General features: G+C 45.5%; 1 protein-coding gene across 1 annotated transcript in view; it reads left to right on the top strand.

Annotated features, from left to right (window-relative positions):
- Positions 1-16,538, top strand: part of CACNA1B (calcium voltage-gated channel subunit alpha1 B) — a 284,101-nt gene that overhangs the window by 106,461 nt on the left and 161,102 nt on the right. The window contains exon 6 of the mRNA XM_065648624.1: positions 355-542. Within this exon, the coding sequence (XP_065504696.1) occupies positions 355-542 (188 nt within the window). The remainder of the gene's footprint in view (positions 1-354; positions 543-16,538) is intronic.

The following is a 16,538-nucleotide window of genomic DNA, read 5'->3' on the forward strand; positions in this document are numbered from 1 at the left end:
TCTGTGAGGGTCTATCGTTGGCTCATGTGTTTCAAGTGTGCACCATTCCTAAGGTCTTGCTTTTAATGTGCTGGTTTTTTCGTGCTATTTGTCATATATGACATGGCTGAACACGGGGGCAAATTTTAAATTATGGGCACTTGAGGGATGGCTTTGCGCCACCCTGCCACTAAACCATCTCTTATAACGTATATAAATGATTACATGGGTGTAATGACTTTTACATGCCCGTAGCAGCACGAGGAAGCCTGAAATGGAGAAGACGTTCCTGCAGTGGTGCAGGGAGGATGCAGCAGCACCAGCTGCTCGACTGGTTTCAGTCGGTGACTTTTTCCCTGTTGTTCTTCTCTGCAGGTGATGAGGTGGGAGATTTTCCGTGCGGAGAGGAGCCTCCTGCCCGGCAGTGCGAGAGCGGGACCACCTGCAGGGAGTACTGGCAAGGGCCCAACTACGGCATCACCAACTTCGACAACATCCTCTTCGCCGTGCTCACTGTCTTCCAGTGCATCACCATGGAGGGATGGACCGACATCCTCTACAATGTGAGTCTGGGGCTGACGAGGCATCTCCTGAGATGCTGTTACACAATGTGTTAGTTTGGAAATGGTTGTTCTGGGGCAAAAAAAAAAAAGAAAAAGAAAAAAAAAAAGAAAAAGTAGTAACTTTGTTTGTGCGTTTTCCCCTTGCTGATTAGCACCTCACCCTGCTTTTTAGGAGGATTGTTCCTGTTTTCTTGAGGGTTGCTCTGCAGGTCCTGGGAGAGCCTTTGAACCACTACTGTGGCCTGTGGTGGTTTGAGGCTGTAGATTTGCTTACCTGCAACATGATGTCCTGTGTCAAGTGTGGTGTTAGCACCTGTAAGGACTGGTATGTGTCCCTCCAAGATGCTGGTGTTCTCTGCTGTAGGATGGGTGGATGTGTAGGAAAAAGTTCTCACAATGTCTCATAGAAAATCAGTTACTAAACTGCACAACATAGAGTGGCAAAACCAGTGAAACATTTTGTACCTAGAGGTTTCCTCTCCTGACCAGGTCTATCCTTCCTGACCAGGTCTATCCTTCCTGACCAGACTTGTAGTCTACATCAATGAACAGCACTAGCTGGATGTGAGCACTGAGATCCAGTACTAGTTTTGCCAACTCCAGTACAATTTTACAAAGCCCTGTTGGTCACCTTCACGCTTGGCATGACTCCACTGGCTGTAGAGAAGATACACCAGGCTGAATTTCCTCACTAGCGTCTTTGCTGGCTGTGTCTCCTGCCAGCTGGGACCAGGACTGTCACAGCCACTTGAGGTCAGAACCTCTTGGTCAGTTTTACTGTTTCAAATTTTACAAAGAGTAGGGCAACCTCACCCGGTTAACAAAATCTGAATTGACTCCACTGTCTTTCAGGCAGAGTGATGCTCTCATTTGTGTCCATAATTTATATCTACTCTTTTGAGGCATCCTTTCTTGAGATGCAAACACCTAACCCTTGCTAACCAGCTGGGAATGGAGCCCTTCAGCTGGTTTCCAGTGTCTGTACCATATTCCTTTGCAAAATGTGGCAGCTGCTCTTTGGGAGCTGTAAGGGACCCGTGTGTCTGTTGCAGACCTGTTCTCCCCGGTTTCATGATTTGCTTAGATCTTCACATGTTTGTACAGTGGGTGTAAAGTGTTATGATTCAGGTCTGGAGGATGGCCCAGCTGTTTTGTGCTTCCAGTTTCTATGGTAGTAAAGAACTTTGTCAAGTACCTGAGCACGAAGGAGAGAGCGAGTCGTGTTGATAGCAATGTATGGCTGCACCGGCTGCTTCTGTCTGTTGACCGTAGAAGGAAGGATCATCTGACAGCCAAAGGAAGGACAAACTGACAGCCATGCATAGATGATCTGAATTACCCCCTGGTGTTCTAGCCAGAAGTGCCAATGTGGAAAAATAACTAAGGTAGGCATTGATAATGTTTCCAGACCATTTCACTGGCCGGTAGGACTGCAAAGTGTTCAATCTACTTCATTATAGACTCTAGACCCATGCTGGGATCTTTCGCAGGCTTTTCTGTGAGGGTTTCTGTAGCAACAGGAAAGTATTATTAATATCAACCACAGTAAATTGCAAGGTACAATTCAGCTGTGTTTGAAGCCAATATATCTGATATATTACCTTCTCTGTTTATTGCTCAGTTCCTCCAGTTCTTCCCAATCTCTACCTGCTTGGAACAACGTCTAGCAGAGCCCATTTCCCCCACTGCTTGCCCTCCCCTTGCCCTGAAACTTCATCACACAACCACTTACTCCCATTCTCATTCAGCAATCCTGCTCCATCCTTCTAGTGCCAATCGTTGTAAGAAAACCCATTAGCATCCTGGCTGGAATTGATTAATCAATATGTGGTGTATTAGATCATCTTCTCCCAAACTGCCTTTTGTACCACATGCAAAAAACGGAGCTTACTATTGGGGTATTGATTTTGGGGGTTGCTTTGAAGATTATTATAGTATCATTCTTGTTACCCATTAATCTAATTGGAAATAGATGCCTGGATGAGATGCAGCGAGTATTCGTTGTACAATGTCAGGCCTTGCCCGAGACCCCAAGTTAGGGTTTAATGCTTGGCGGGTTCAGGTCTCTGACAGATATGAGGGTCTCTGCATGATCTGTGTGTTGGGTGGAGGGTGAGGGTGTGTGTTGTGCTACAGAACCACTCGGCACATGCTGTTCATGTAACTATTAGAGCAGCCAGTTCTGTCCCCTCTCCCTTGTCCCTGCCCCACGTGCTGTGTCACCCCCTCCCCGTGCTGCTCTGCTTGCAGAGGAGCTGGCTGAGCTTTTGCAGGTTAGTAGCTGAGAAAAGCTGTGAGTGGAGAAAATCCATTCTATGCAGCCCTTCACTTTTTTCAGAGCTTCAGTCATCTGCTCTTTTCTGGCCGCTTGGCTTTCGTCTTGGTTTCTTCTGTGCGCACTCTAAGTTAGACAAATTTAAAAATGAAACAAAAGCCTAAACCGCACTGGAGCAATGACTGAAAAGCCAGCGTGGTGGGTGTTGTAAAGATGCAGTTGTCAGGCTGTGCAGAGGTAGCAGCAATGCAATCAGCCCATCTTTACAGCACCGGTCAACCCAGCAACTGCACAGTAATGCTGCCCGAATCAGCTGGGTCTCTACTGGACCCATACGGGGAAGAAGCTGGAAAATGTTACATCTTGCCCTCAGAACTTGAACGGTGGGGTAAGCGAGCATGTGTGAGGGTCCTTCTCCTTGGTTTTGGAGGATGAGAAGTCAGCCAGAACATTTAGACTTGGACAACAGGTGAATGCCAGAGTTTATTACTCATTTAGGGAGCTTTGATTCACCACTTGGCTTTTCCACTGCTGAGGAGAATGTTTCTGGTGAGGAAACTTTTGCAATGGTGGAGCTGGTTTCCCTTCTCAAGGAAACCAGCATTCCCTGATGCAGGATACTCATCAGAGCTGAGCTATGAACCTACTTTCAATGTGTTGCTTAATTAAGATTTGTAAAAGGCTATGGGACCACAAAAGGCAAGATATGGTCTATGTAAACTGTGATTATGCATTAGGAAGAAAAAAGGCTGGTGCTTTTTCTTCCACTAACTAGAAAGTGGGAAAAGCTGCTGTTCCTCAGGCTTAGCAGAGCCCTTCCCTCATTCCTGCCTTTGTGTGCCCACTGTCACGTGTTGGCTTGGTTTAGTTGAGGTAGGTTTTGTTGCCTTGCTTGTGCAGACCCTCTCCTTTCCTGCTGCTCAAGCAGACAGCCCCACATGGGGTCTATTCTTAGGGCTGAAATCCTTTTGATGCCAGGCAGTCTAGGACTGAGACCCATTACGGGGAAGCTGAGGTTAAGACCAGCTTCCTTAATGGGCCATTCATTTCCTTCTGGAAAATGGCAATTGATTGACTGATTGATTGATTGCTCTGCATCAATAGGGCTTTGTTATTGCTTCTCTTTTCCTGCTACTACGTTTGCTGTGGGGTGTTCAGAAGAGTTGGGTTTTTTAGTTTGCAGTGGTGATGGCTGGGCTCAGCCGCAGGGTGAGACGAACTTTACCAGTTCAGCGTTAATTTAACTCTGTCCTGAAAGCAGCTTTGAGAACGAAATGTCAGTCTGCAGTGGCATCTGGCAAGCTGAAGGGTTTGATATAAACTGATGTTCAGGAAAGAGGGAGCTTGGGCTTGAGTGTTGATGGTTTGGCTCAGGTCTTTCCAAAGCAAGAGCTTTGTTGTGAAGGGTTGTTTAGTCATTTCTAAAGGATTGAGATGACTTTATAGGCAGTCCAGATGCAGCCTTCCTACAGATTTAGAGAAAAATAGCATCAAAGGCTAGACTTTGCAGCAAGTAATCCACCTTGCAAATATTCACTCCTTGTCCTATGATAAATGGAGGAATTATGAGGGAAGGGAGAATACAAGTTCACAAACCTCAGCCCAGTTTTTCCTTGCTGATCCTCTGTTTATACTTTCACAGAGTTTCATTTTAATTAGGGCCAATGAAAGCTTTCTAGCAAGACTTTATCTGGAAAGTGATTTATGCTTAAAGCAAAAAGACTGAATCATCAGTCGGGTGGAGTGCTTTAAGAGTAAGCTGGGGAAAACTTCTTCCTGAATCAGCAGCAGGACAGCACCAGAGCAATTGCTCCAAACCAGCTCTCCTGTGGGCTGCAGATTTGTCAGCTGTGACCTGTTTCTACTCAAAAAGCTCCAATGACCAACAGGTGATTTAGGAAAGTTGCTGTGTCCTGAGGACTGGGGAGCACCTTTTCTTCAGCAAATGGAGTGCACTTGCCTCCTGTGAATTCAAGGCTTCAGCATGATCTGAGAACGCATTAAAATACAGTAAATAAAGTATTTTCCTTGGCGTGGGAGGGCTCAGTGTCACAGTCTGGTGTTGTGAACAGTTCTTCGGTCTAATTGAGTGCAGACAGATCAGAGATCCATGAAGTACAGGCAGAGCATCTTCTGGACTGTGAAATTAGGGGAAAAAACCTACCCAGAGCACCAGCTTACTGTGGGCAGCAATGCTACTCAAGGACAACGTGCCCTAGAGCCACAAACACAACATCTTTTTCTGCAACTGGGACTAGTTTAGCCCCTGGCTGGTCCAGTGACAGGAGTTGTGCCTCTTGTGATGTGAACCAGCCCCGGCACTGGGCTGGGCAACCATTCTGTGCCCTGGTTTGGTGGTGCTGAGCTGGGCTCTGCTCCGGGCTCCATTGCTCAGGGTGAGCACTTTGTGCAGCGAGTCATGTTCACCTGGAGCATCGCACCGGGGTGGAGGGTGATGTGAGAGAGCAAAGGTTGCTGTGTCCACCTCACTTGTGCCTGAAGGAGCCAGTACTGAGGTAACTGGTTCACGGTGATCAGATCATCTCTTGGGACCATCATGTAAATTTATTCATTAGCTACCATAAAGTATTTTAATATGCTAAATATTACCACGCCGCACTTGTTATCATGCTTTAAGCACAGCTGTCTGACAGTAACAGTGGCTGTTGGAGCTTGAAGATGTTGGCATTGCTGACATTTCCCCCTGGACTGGGCACTGGGGAGGCCAAACCTCGAATCCTGGGGTCAGTTTTGGGCCCCTCACAACAAGAGCGAGCTTGAGGTGCTGGAGCGAGTGGAGAGAAGAGAACGGAGCTGGGGAAGGGGCTGGAGCACAAGGGTGATGGGAGCGGCTGAGGGAGCTGGGGGTTCAGCTGGAGAACAGGAGCTGAGGGGAGACCTTCTGATCTCTGACCTGCCTGAAAGGAGCTTGGAGCCAGGGGGGGTCGGGCTCTGCTCCCCAGGAACAAGCGCCAGGACCAGAGGAAACGGCCTCAAGTTGCGCCAGGGGAGGTTGAGGTTGGATCTGGGGAGCAATTTCTTCCCCAAAGGGCTGTGGGGCATTGGAACAGGCTGCCCAGGGCAGTGGGGGAGTCACCATCCCTGGAGGGGTTGGACAGATGCAGAGATGAGGTTCTCGGGGACACAGGGCAGTGCCAGGGCTGGGTTAATGGTTGGATTCAATGATCTTGAGGGTCTCTTTCAGCAAAAATGATTCCATGATTCTGTTGCTGATGGTTGAGAACATTTCCAGTGATGGCCTTCAACGTCTTGGCAAACTAAGGTACCGAGTCTGGGTAAAGAAGACTGAGGCTGAATACTGGGGGCAAATATAGAGGTGGGAGGAAATAATGTGGATGCTCAGCAAGATAAACTGTGATGCCCTGGCGTGCGAGTCAGAAGGACTGGTCTTCCCCCGGATCTAGTTTTCAAGTTAAACAATGGTATTTCAGATCATCTTGTTTACATGCTTACTGTTTGTGAACGACAGTGATTCTCCTGTTGCGTATTGCTAATATAGGCTGTTTGGAGGTGTAAAACTTGAAGAGGCAATAGTGTAGCTCCTGATTTCCTCTTCTATAGCAGTAATTCTCAGTTCTTGCTAGGCAAGAACCTTCTTGTCCATTGTGAAACATTCTCCTGCCCTTAATCCCAATTCCCGTGAGAAGATCACCTTGTTTTACAAAGTGAGAAAAGCCTGAAAATTCTTGTGCCTGTCCATGAATTCCCCACTTAAAATCATTTTTTTACTATGCTATGTAGAGGTATTAATTACAGAGCCCGTAACTGGAGAAGAGACGCACTGGTAGCCTTCAATGAGATAGCTTGGGCAGGCCTAGCACTGGAGCTGTGGTAGCTTGGAGCTCAGTGCTTTTTGTTGCATACTCAGCGGATCAGGAAGGTTTCTGAGCTCTTTGCTGTGGTTGTTACAGTTCAAACTAGCTGGTCTATATCCCTCCGTGAGGTGTACTCACATCTCTGCAGTGAAGGTCCATTAGTAGCTTCCAGGGAGCTGAGGAATACAGTTTGTGGTCCCAGGTCTCCTGCAGAAAATCGTGGGTCACACCTTATTCATCTGAAGTTCACAGAAGTCTTGATGTTGGCTTTCAAAGAGCTGGGTTTTCACCTTTTATCTTTTCTCTACAGAAGTTCAAAGCTACATGGTGGAATTTGCTTTGCAAAATAGGGGCTCATTGCAGGAAGGGAGAAATGTCAAAGTGTATGCTCACTCTCTTTTGATCTTAATGGCAAGAGATTTTCATGTGTCTTCTATTTTTTGTTGTCAAATATTAGTGTCCAGTGGGTATTTCAAGACTGTGCATGGGGCCTAACCTAATATGCTTGTAAGTAGGAATGAGCAGTTCAAATAAAATGTAAGTTTACCCTAAATTGGATCCCAACTAGAACTTTATCCTCACTGAATTTAGAATAGCTTATGATTCACTTGGTATTTCTCTTTGAATTTCTTCATTGCTATAAAGGTACAGAAATGGAAGGTCATAATATAACTGTTTTATTTCCAGCCCAACGCAGAGGTGGTTGTGTTGGTGAGATGGTGGTTGCGTTGGTGGGATGGTGAATGTGCTGGGAATGAAGAGAATTTGTTTGACCCGGTTGTTTGGAGACCTCTCCCATATGCGTTTCTGGGGGCATTATTTACCTATAAAGATTGAATCATTGACACTCGGTCTTCAGCAGTCAGAACTGTGAGCTGAGGAATCAAAGGTGATGCTCCTCGGGAGGAGTTTGGGTGGGACTGGCACTGGCTGCCTGGACCACAAGTGCAAAACCCTCCAGGAAGCTGGAGGAGGAGTGCAGGTGGATGTGCAACAGAAAGCAGAAGGGAAATAAATAACACAAAGCACGATTCCCTTATCTTGGAGATCTGGATTAAGGTTTCTCTTGGCTCACTGCCTGCTTGTGCGATTCCTCCTGGGATCAAGACCCACCCTTAAACCTGTGAGTTAAGGCTTTCAAAGGTGACTTAAATGACTTTTTGCTGGCTTTTTGCACATGATTGTGTTTTCCTGTGAGGTTATGCACTTGGCTTTCCTGATGTGTGACTGTCACACCTGCTTTGGTACAGCAGTAAATGCAATAGCAAAGCCCGTATGAGTCCGGGAAGGTGGCTTTGAAATGGCTCTTCTCTCTTAACACACCTGACATGCTGTTTTCTGCTGTCTGTTAGAAGTGACCTGAGGCCAGCCCACTAAGGTACAAATCCAAAATTGTTTATGGTGATATTTGTATGTCCTGGGGCTGGCAGCCTGTGGCATCAGTGGCTGAGGGGGTTTGTGATGGGCTCGGTCTCCTGGGATTACTCTTTGTGCATGAGTGTGAGTATCAGCTCTTGTTCTGAGTTAACATATTGAGGAACAAAACTGTTTAGGCAGCAAAAGTGTGAGCAGAGAGGAAAAGGGGGGAAAAATGGCTGCTTTCCTTACGGTGCGCTAACAGGAAGAATAAGCACAAGGAAAGGTTGTGTTTTGCCACTCTGAATCACACAAGAAGTTTGTGATGTGGTTTCTTTCTTTTACGCTGCATTCTCTTTTGTGTCCAAGGGACAAGCTTTGCTCCAGTTAAATGTGGGGTGCCAGGACCCAGGGCTTGGAGAGCAGCACCTGCGAAACAGAGTTAGGGACATGTTTTAGGGCTAGATCTAGGTTATGGTTGGACTTGATGATCTTGAGGGTCTCTTCCAACCAAAATGGTACTATGATTGACTTCTTATATATGATTTGCATTAGCAGCTGCACAAAAGCCCCATGAAAACAAGGATGCTCTGCCTTCGCTTAGGCTTTCTGATATTGTGAGCTGAAATGCTCTCTGGGAGCATAGCATGTGGCCAAGGCTTCAAGATTTCCTGGGTCTTCAAAGAGGTGGACATAGCCTTGGTGGGGATTTAATAATGCAGCACACTGTAGGAAGTGAGGAACAATAGCTGAAAATAATCAACAACTGCTTAGAGTGGTGTCAAGAAATGTGCCACCCCAGCCTTGTCTGTAGCAAGGAGCCTGTTCTGATTTCTCTTTTTTTTTTTTTTTTTAGAGCATTTCAAACCCAAGAGCACACAGCATCTGCCTAACAGCTGGGTTGCACATAGAGTGTAAAATTTCCCCTAGGCCTGTCTGGGAGACAGATTACCCTTGGGACCCGGTGTTGAACTTTTCTTGTCACTGTGTGTTTGCTCTTGGAAATGCACTAAGTGCCAAGGGAGATGCCCAGGACCAGACGCTGTGTTATGAAGCCAGCAGAGCATGTGTAACACGATGGAGACGGGAGCTGAGCTCCTCTGCTAACATACTGCATAGATGTAATTGTGCTCTCTTTCTCCTGGCAGTTTCATAAAGGAGAAAAAAATCCCCTAATGTCATTAGTGTTGAATTGCATTCACTATTGAGTTAGGATGACTTTAATCTGCTAATAAGAATCAGCTGTCTTATATGTGCACACAAAGGTGATGGATAACTCCCAGCTTCTCGCTGCTGCTGTGGGGTTGGTGCTGATTTCTTGTGCTTGGTCTCTTAAAGGAAAGCTGGGCAGCGATGGTAGGACTGAGAAGAGGCACCCAAGAACCTGGCAGCAGGTTTGAGTGCAGGATGGGTGTGATAGTGAATACCTGTGGGAGAAGAAAGGAAAAGTTTAGACTGTGGATTGGTGTTTGTGCAGAACGAGTGCTGAAAGTCTGCAGAAGGCAGAGACTGACTTAAAGATGACCAAGCCCTGGCAAGAAAAGCATAGAACAGATCAGCCGAACTATTAACTCAAGCACAAAACTATGTTTGGAAGCGCTGGCTGCAGCCTTGCCATGTGTGAAACCCATCATGACAGAGAGCACACAGACTGTATATTGCCTGTGTCTCATTTATACCTGTTCTGAGGTCTTGGATGGGTTGATGCATAGACCTTCTTCCAGCTGGTTATAGAGGCATGAATTTCCCCCTTGTTTCCTGCTGGTTTTAAACCTGTTCCATCCCATTAACTTGTAACAACACATGTTTTGCTTGGATGGCAGGGATGATTGTTATTATGCAGAAAAATTAGTTGTCTTAGGTCAATGCTTCCTCATTTAGATTATCATTATCGCTTCTGTGTGATAGTCATCTAGGTCTCAGCGTTTCTCCCAAGTTTCAAAAAGAATCACCTATCGCTTGTGCTCTGCTGCCAGGCAGAAACCTGGTGGCATAAGAATAACGAAACATCTCTGTTCCCCAAAACAATCCCTAGAGCTCCGTGCCCAAACCGTCCTGAGCATCTTGCTCTTGCACAGAAGGTGGACTGGATTTCTTGTCTCCCTTTTCCTCAGAGAGAAGCCTCACACCAGGCTTTAGAGTAAAAGATTTGCTACTAGTGAGACCTTGTCACTTAATATAGATAACGTAGGTGTATAATAAATTGGTGTGTTCATCAACACGCTTGTAGTTCAGCTGAAAAATCCTTCGGAGATCACTGAACAAGCAGTACAAGTTTCCCCTGCTTAACGGATCTGCTCTGCTGGCCCCTGCGAGGGGAAAAACACGTGGTAAATGGAGGGGTCTGTACAACTGTGCGGGATGATGAGCTGTCTGTACAACAATCTTGTGCTAGTCTCGATTCTGCCTTGGCTGCTATCTATTTATTCATGCTTTGCTCCTGGATTTTGGAAGGTCGTAAGGCCTGTTTGCCAAAGGGCTGAACTCCCAGATTTTTTAGGGATGCAGCGTTACTGCATGGCAGGCTTTTGCATACTTCTGGAAGGTTTTGCAGAAATCCGAAGATATTGTAGTAGAAAAAGTGGAGTATGTCTAAGGCTAATACGTCTTTGAAATGTTTAGATACCAAGATGGGTGCAATCCATGTCTCTGACCGTGCCTGGGTCTCGACCTGTCTGGAGACACAGACTGTCTGACCCTGTGCCCACACAGACATTTTCTCTAAGACTAGAAGAACCAGGACATTTCAGCCCTGATTCAGCAAATCACCTTGTTCAGAAAAGCACTCGAGCAAATGTGTAGAGCTGAGCAAGAGTTTAAGTGCCTTGCCGAATCTTCTGCATTTTATTTAATGTCTCAGTGAAGGTTTATTCAAAATGACTGTGGGGTTCCCACCTCCAGGTTTAATAGGAGACATTTGAGATATATAGCAGGAGAGTGACATATATCATACAAACTTAAAGAGCCCCTTCAACAGAGGAACTACTCTCTGAAAAGAAATGAAAATCTCCAAACAGCAGCTTAATCATCAGTGCTTGCCAAGAAGTGAAAACTCCAGCTGAAGAAATTCACTTGCAGCTTGACAACGTTATAGCATTGAGGGTACAAGCAGCTCTCTTACATGCCCAACAATTGCTTTCCTACACAGGATGAAAAAGGCAGCTGCGTGCTTTCAGAATGACACCAGTCTGCTTATGCCATGACTGCTACATCTGTGCTTGGAGTGGAGCGGAATAACAAAACGCTTCTAAGAAGACCGAAAGTGAAGACCGTACTTGCTCTTGTAGTTCCTACGGCAACCCAAAATACCGGCGGCAAGGTTCTCCTGCAGAGGAGGATGGTTGTGCGTGGGCTCTGGGAGAAAGTCTTTGTTCATTAATCCACAGGCTATGTAGGAACGAAGGCAGGCTGCTGTAGCTGGTCTAGTACTGGTGCAACTGGCATCTTGGCTGTGGGATGAGCACGATGCTCAGTGTGAGGGTGAAAGGCAGCTTGGGGGGTGCTGGGCTTAGAGAACCCCACAAATCGGGGCTATCAGGGCCATTTTCTGTGTTGTGTAGACAGTAGAGAGGCAGAGAACAGTCTGCTGGGGCAGGGGTCCTCTGTGGTCAGCCTGTTGGCATCCTACATGAGGGTATCATAAGGGTGCTACAACAAGGAGCAAGCTGAAGCTGTTCTTTGGCAGAAGGTGCCATCATTCTCCTTTGCCTTCAGGGTCAGCACTGGTGACATTCAAGCCTCCCTCCTCCTTTTTGTAGAATCATAGAATGGATTGGGTGGAAGGGCCCTCCCCAGCTCCCCCAGTGCCCCCCCTGCCATGAGCAGAGACATCTGCACCAGCTCAGGTTGCTCAGAGCCCCGTCCAGCCTGGCCTGGGATGTCTCCAGGGATGGTTCAGCCACCACCTCTCTGGAAAACGTGTTTTTTTCTCCAACAGATAAAGTTCCCAGAGCTGTATAGATTTTCAGATAGGAAATTTATAATCCAGGGTTTGTTCAGTTTTGTTTGTTTTCCAGCAACATTTTCATATTCTTGTGTTAATTTGTGCCAAAATCCAGCGAATCTTTTGCGAGTCATCTGCTGAAGGAAAATTGCCCAGTAACTGTGGAAAGCAGGATAACTGCTCATGAAACAAGGTAAACTCTAGATCAAAGTTACCAGTCCAGACTGAAAAGTCATGCAAGACTCAGAGAGTTCATCTGCCTGGGTTTGTAGCCATGTAAGATCTCAGGACGCAGCCCAAGCAGCTGGAGAACTTGCATTAGCTGTTATGGTGGAAGCACCAGCTGTCATTCAGCTGGATTAAAAAATACTTGCTCATTTGTTTCCCAACAGAGAAGTGGGTAAATTTGGAGCAATTATTCTGTGCAGAGCTTGTAGGGCTGTAGCAATGCTGGTGCCAGCCAGAGGTCAGCTCCTCGCAGGGCTCCATCTCCATGGAAGGAACACAAGAGGAAAAAGGGGATGGTTCCATTTTATTTTTGGCCAGATGTTTCCCAACGTGGCAGGTGTAATCTGAAGCATTTGCAACTGTGTTTTAATAATGGTTAAGTCACCTCCTCATCAATACAGCAAAAAAAAATCTCAATGTACCTGCTTATTTTAGGGTTAGTTTGTTTATTAGCATGGCATGTGGCAGAATTTTTGCTGTTCGGCAGGTCCTCTCTCAGAGGAGAGCAGCTCTGGGCCAACCTCGTAATTTTCTGCAGACTTAATGAATTTACACTATAGTAAATATTTTCACACTTTAATTTGGAATTTCACAGTTTCTATTCAAATTTGGAACAATTTGGCAAGGCTTGTGGTTAAGAAAAAAAATATTCCTTTTCCTTGTAGCAGACAGTCCTTTTCTATTTAAAATCTCGTCATAAAACCTCGTGAAACATCTTTAGATAGAGCTGACAGGATCATGACCAACTGGAAGACTGTAGTGATAAACCAGCTTTGGACTCTTGTCCTGGGAAGTAGGGTTTGCATTGACAAAAGACTATTGGACTTGAGGATTTGGCATGTTCTGAAGTTTGTGTGGCTGAGCTCTCGGCTCCAGCTGGTTCTGTGAGCTGTAGATATATCTACAAGGATGTTTTCTGCTTATAATTAACTGGAGGAGAGGCCGTACCACAGGAGGTAGTCTCGTTAGGAGACAAAATGAGAAGGTGGCCCAACCTAAATAAATCGAGAAAGTCTGCACAATCCCAATCTGAAGAACATACATGCGTAACAGCCTATCACTGCAATTTTATACAATGGAATCAAGACTTTAAATCATTTAAACAGTTTTCTGCTATTGACAATTTCTTAGGAAGCTTTTGCCTGCAATGTTTAGAGTGAAAATCAGTGCTTGAGGTTTATAGGCTGTATCCTTTCAGGAAGTATCTAGACCTGCATTTAAGATGATGAGGAAGCCTGTGCATTATTCTTAGAACTGTCATTATCTGCAATGACTTTGGGCATTGACCCACAATTTCTTGTGTTCAAAGTCAGAGAACGATTGAGTATTGGATTGTTTCAGTGTTCTGGGAATCAGTCCATGTGTTTGCCTCTGTCTTGCTGACTTAGGGGCTGCAGACCACAGGGGCTGCTGAGTGGGAGGAAAAGTTTATTCTGCATCTGTTCACTAGACCAACAAAACCTACATGTTGGTCTGAATGCATCCTTATTCTTGTCTAAATATCACATGGATCTATGAGCAACCAAACTGAAGAGAGCTCTAAATACATGTGTCTGTGTGTATACGTAAGTGTGTGTATTTCTCCCTCCTCATGACTTCAGGAGTACATTTGGGAACAGCTTTGGCCCTTCAGTGAAAGACAGACCTGAAGCCTTGTTGGTTGGCTTTGCAGTGTAAGAAAAAAACACCAAGAGAGCACTGAATTTATTCGAAGTGTAACTTGTCTTACACAGGGGTCTTGTCAAGCAACAAATGACATGTAAAGCACTCTTGCTTTCCAAGAATTTCAAACTTAAAAGCGGTGCCTCTTTTTCAGGGAGCAACCCTTCCTCAAACTCCACGCAACCCAAGCACCTCTGTGCTAACCTGGTGTGGGGCCCTGGCAGAGCTCTCTTCTTGGAAAACAGAACTCTGTTGCGTGCTCAGAGCAAAGAAACTTGAAGAAATTGTGTGAGGCACCTGCGGTGCTGATTTGAATTGTGGAGTATCTTGGAGTTTTGCTGGGTGAATTGGCTGCCCACTCAGCATCCTGGTTTGAGTCTCATTTAGGTGAAACGATTTTAATTACTCGAGTTTACTGGCTATTGGACTTTTAGATTTATGATGAATGTTGAATGCAGGTAGGGCAGGTTTGCTCTTTGTTGGATGGTGCTTTTGAGGACATTGAGGTAAATGGGGCTGGCTTGGTGTGGATGACCCTGTGGCACTGTTGGGTGACCTGTTTTGGTCAGTGTCACCGCTAAAGCCCCCTTGTCAAACAAAAGGATTTGCAGTTGCAAGTAGCCCATGAGATGCATTTGGGTGCCTCTGGTTATAGCTTTGATTTTCTGGGCTCTGTTCATCATTGTGCCATTAACTTGCCATGTGACCTTGCAGAAGGTGCTCACGTACATAAAATGCAGGTTCTAGATGGCTTCAGTGCCATAAGTGCCCAGGGGAGTTCACAGAGTGACCGGTTGTGTGCTTGTTGGGGAAATTCTTTCTCCTCCATAGGTCTGACCTTCCTCATCGTGAACATGCCATTACCTGTTTCAAGTAGGAATTGCCTAGGCCAAATTTACATTCAAAATTTAAGTCCACAGCTGTTTAAAAATAAATTAAAGGGGAGGAGCGATTACAAAAAAAGATTAAAAAAGAAACGGCCAGCCTGTAATTTCTGACAGTGAAAGAGCTTTCACAGAGCCAGGCAGGCACGCTCATGAATAAAGCAGCTGAGTGAGTCCACACCAGCAGGGGAAGGAATGAATTTTTTATCAAGAAATCCCGTTAGCATATTTATGTATTGATTTATTGGTGCCGTAAGCCTTCGGATCAAGGCATAAAACATCAGCATTTTTGCTTTTTTGGTCTCCTCAGTGCTGTAACACTGGAGAAGGGGAGAAACAAAGGGAAGGGTTTGCTTCTATTTAAACTTGGCTGAATTGACTTTATTACTTCATGCAAGGGCTATTTTTAAAACATGTTCATACCTGGCTAGCAGTATCGTAGCAAAATTAAAATGCTGCCAGCTTCTAGGATTTTACTGGGAGTCTTCTGATATTTGGGTTTATTTTATGCATTTGGATGCTGTCCTCTGAAAGCCTGGCTCCTGGATTTGTGTGCTCAAGAGAACTATAGCTCCCTTCCTCTCTTATTTGGGACTTTCAAACCCTTGTCATTGGAAAGAAAAGCTAGAAAATTTGAATCCTAAAGTATCAAAAACCGAAGTGCTATTTATCTAGGTGTTTGTATTTATTTTTCCTTTTGTAAAAAAGGAAAAAAATCACCTTTCCCAATTATTCTTGCTGGTGAGATGATAATGTCAGTGACAGTAAGACAGTGGCTTCTAAGAATACAAAGTGGTTATATGCATGCAAATTATGCTTTCAGAGTGATTTTCTGAAAAAATGCAGCTTACACCAACAATGCTAAGGGGATGCTTTAATTTTAGCACCCCAAGCTTGTTACAGATTTGACTGGGCTGTTGGTTTGAGGGGATAAGACCTAATGCCAGTCTTGGTGTCTCACCCCTCATCCATAGATGGTGCTGCCAAAGCTTCTGAAGTCTGTAGTAGAGGCTGGTTGTATGTGGTCTCAGGCCAAGAGCAGCTTGGTTTTGTGAAATACTCTGGATTTTGATCCTAGTAGTGAACAGCTCTGTGTTCTGCTTCTTTAAACAGCAAGTGGCTGTAGGGCTGGGTGCAAGTGACTTCTCTCTTTTGGGGGCAGAAGAATCGTCCTTGTCTCAAGCCAGCATCAATTTTGGTGTCTTGAGACTCAAAGGATTTTCAAATATTTTTCATCTGATGCCCACGTGGGAACCAGGAATTATGAATGGATCTGAGGAGCAGCTGGAGGAATTTAACAAGGTGGACTGTTGTTACAGTAGTGCAGCAGACTAACCTCTATCCTGAAGGTAAAAAGGAAGAGTGGAGTAACTCAGAGACCTTCTATGAAGACCGAGGATCTTCTCAGAAACACCAATTAGAGTGTAAACGTGCTAGGAGTTTAGAGCATCTCTTCCCAGAGACTTCAGGTTGAGCAGGAGTTGCACTGAGGACTTGATTGCCTTTGGCCAATGTTTGATGTAAAAAGGAATGCAGAGGCCGGTGGGATCTCTGAATGCTTTTTGTACAACTGCTAGCCTTCAGGACAACAGGTACCCCATCCCATAGGGCCCCCAGAAAACACATCCTCTGCCATGAAACCCTTTCTAGTGTCCAAAACCCATTTGGGACCTACTAAAAAGGCATGGGAAGCACAATCGTAATGTGCTGTAGGAGGAGATCAGGAGATCTTTCAGTCTCCAGTTTTTGGCTGGACCTCAGATGGACCTTAGGCCTCCCTTGTGCTTGTGTCCAGGAACTTCAGGTGTGAGT

The sequence above is a fragment of the Caloenas nicobarica genome, chromosome 19 (genome assembly GCF_036013445.1).
Source record: "Caloenas nicobarica isolate bCalNic1 chromosome 19, bCalNic1.hap1, whole genome shotgun sequence".
Classification (NCBI taxonomy): Eukaryota; Metazoa; Chordata; class Aves; order Columbiformes; family Columbidae; genus Caloenas; species Caloenas nicobarica.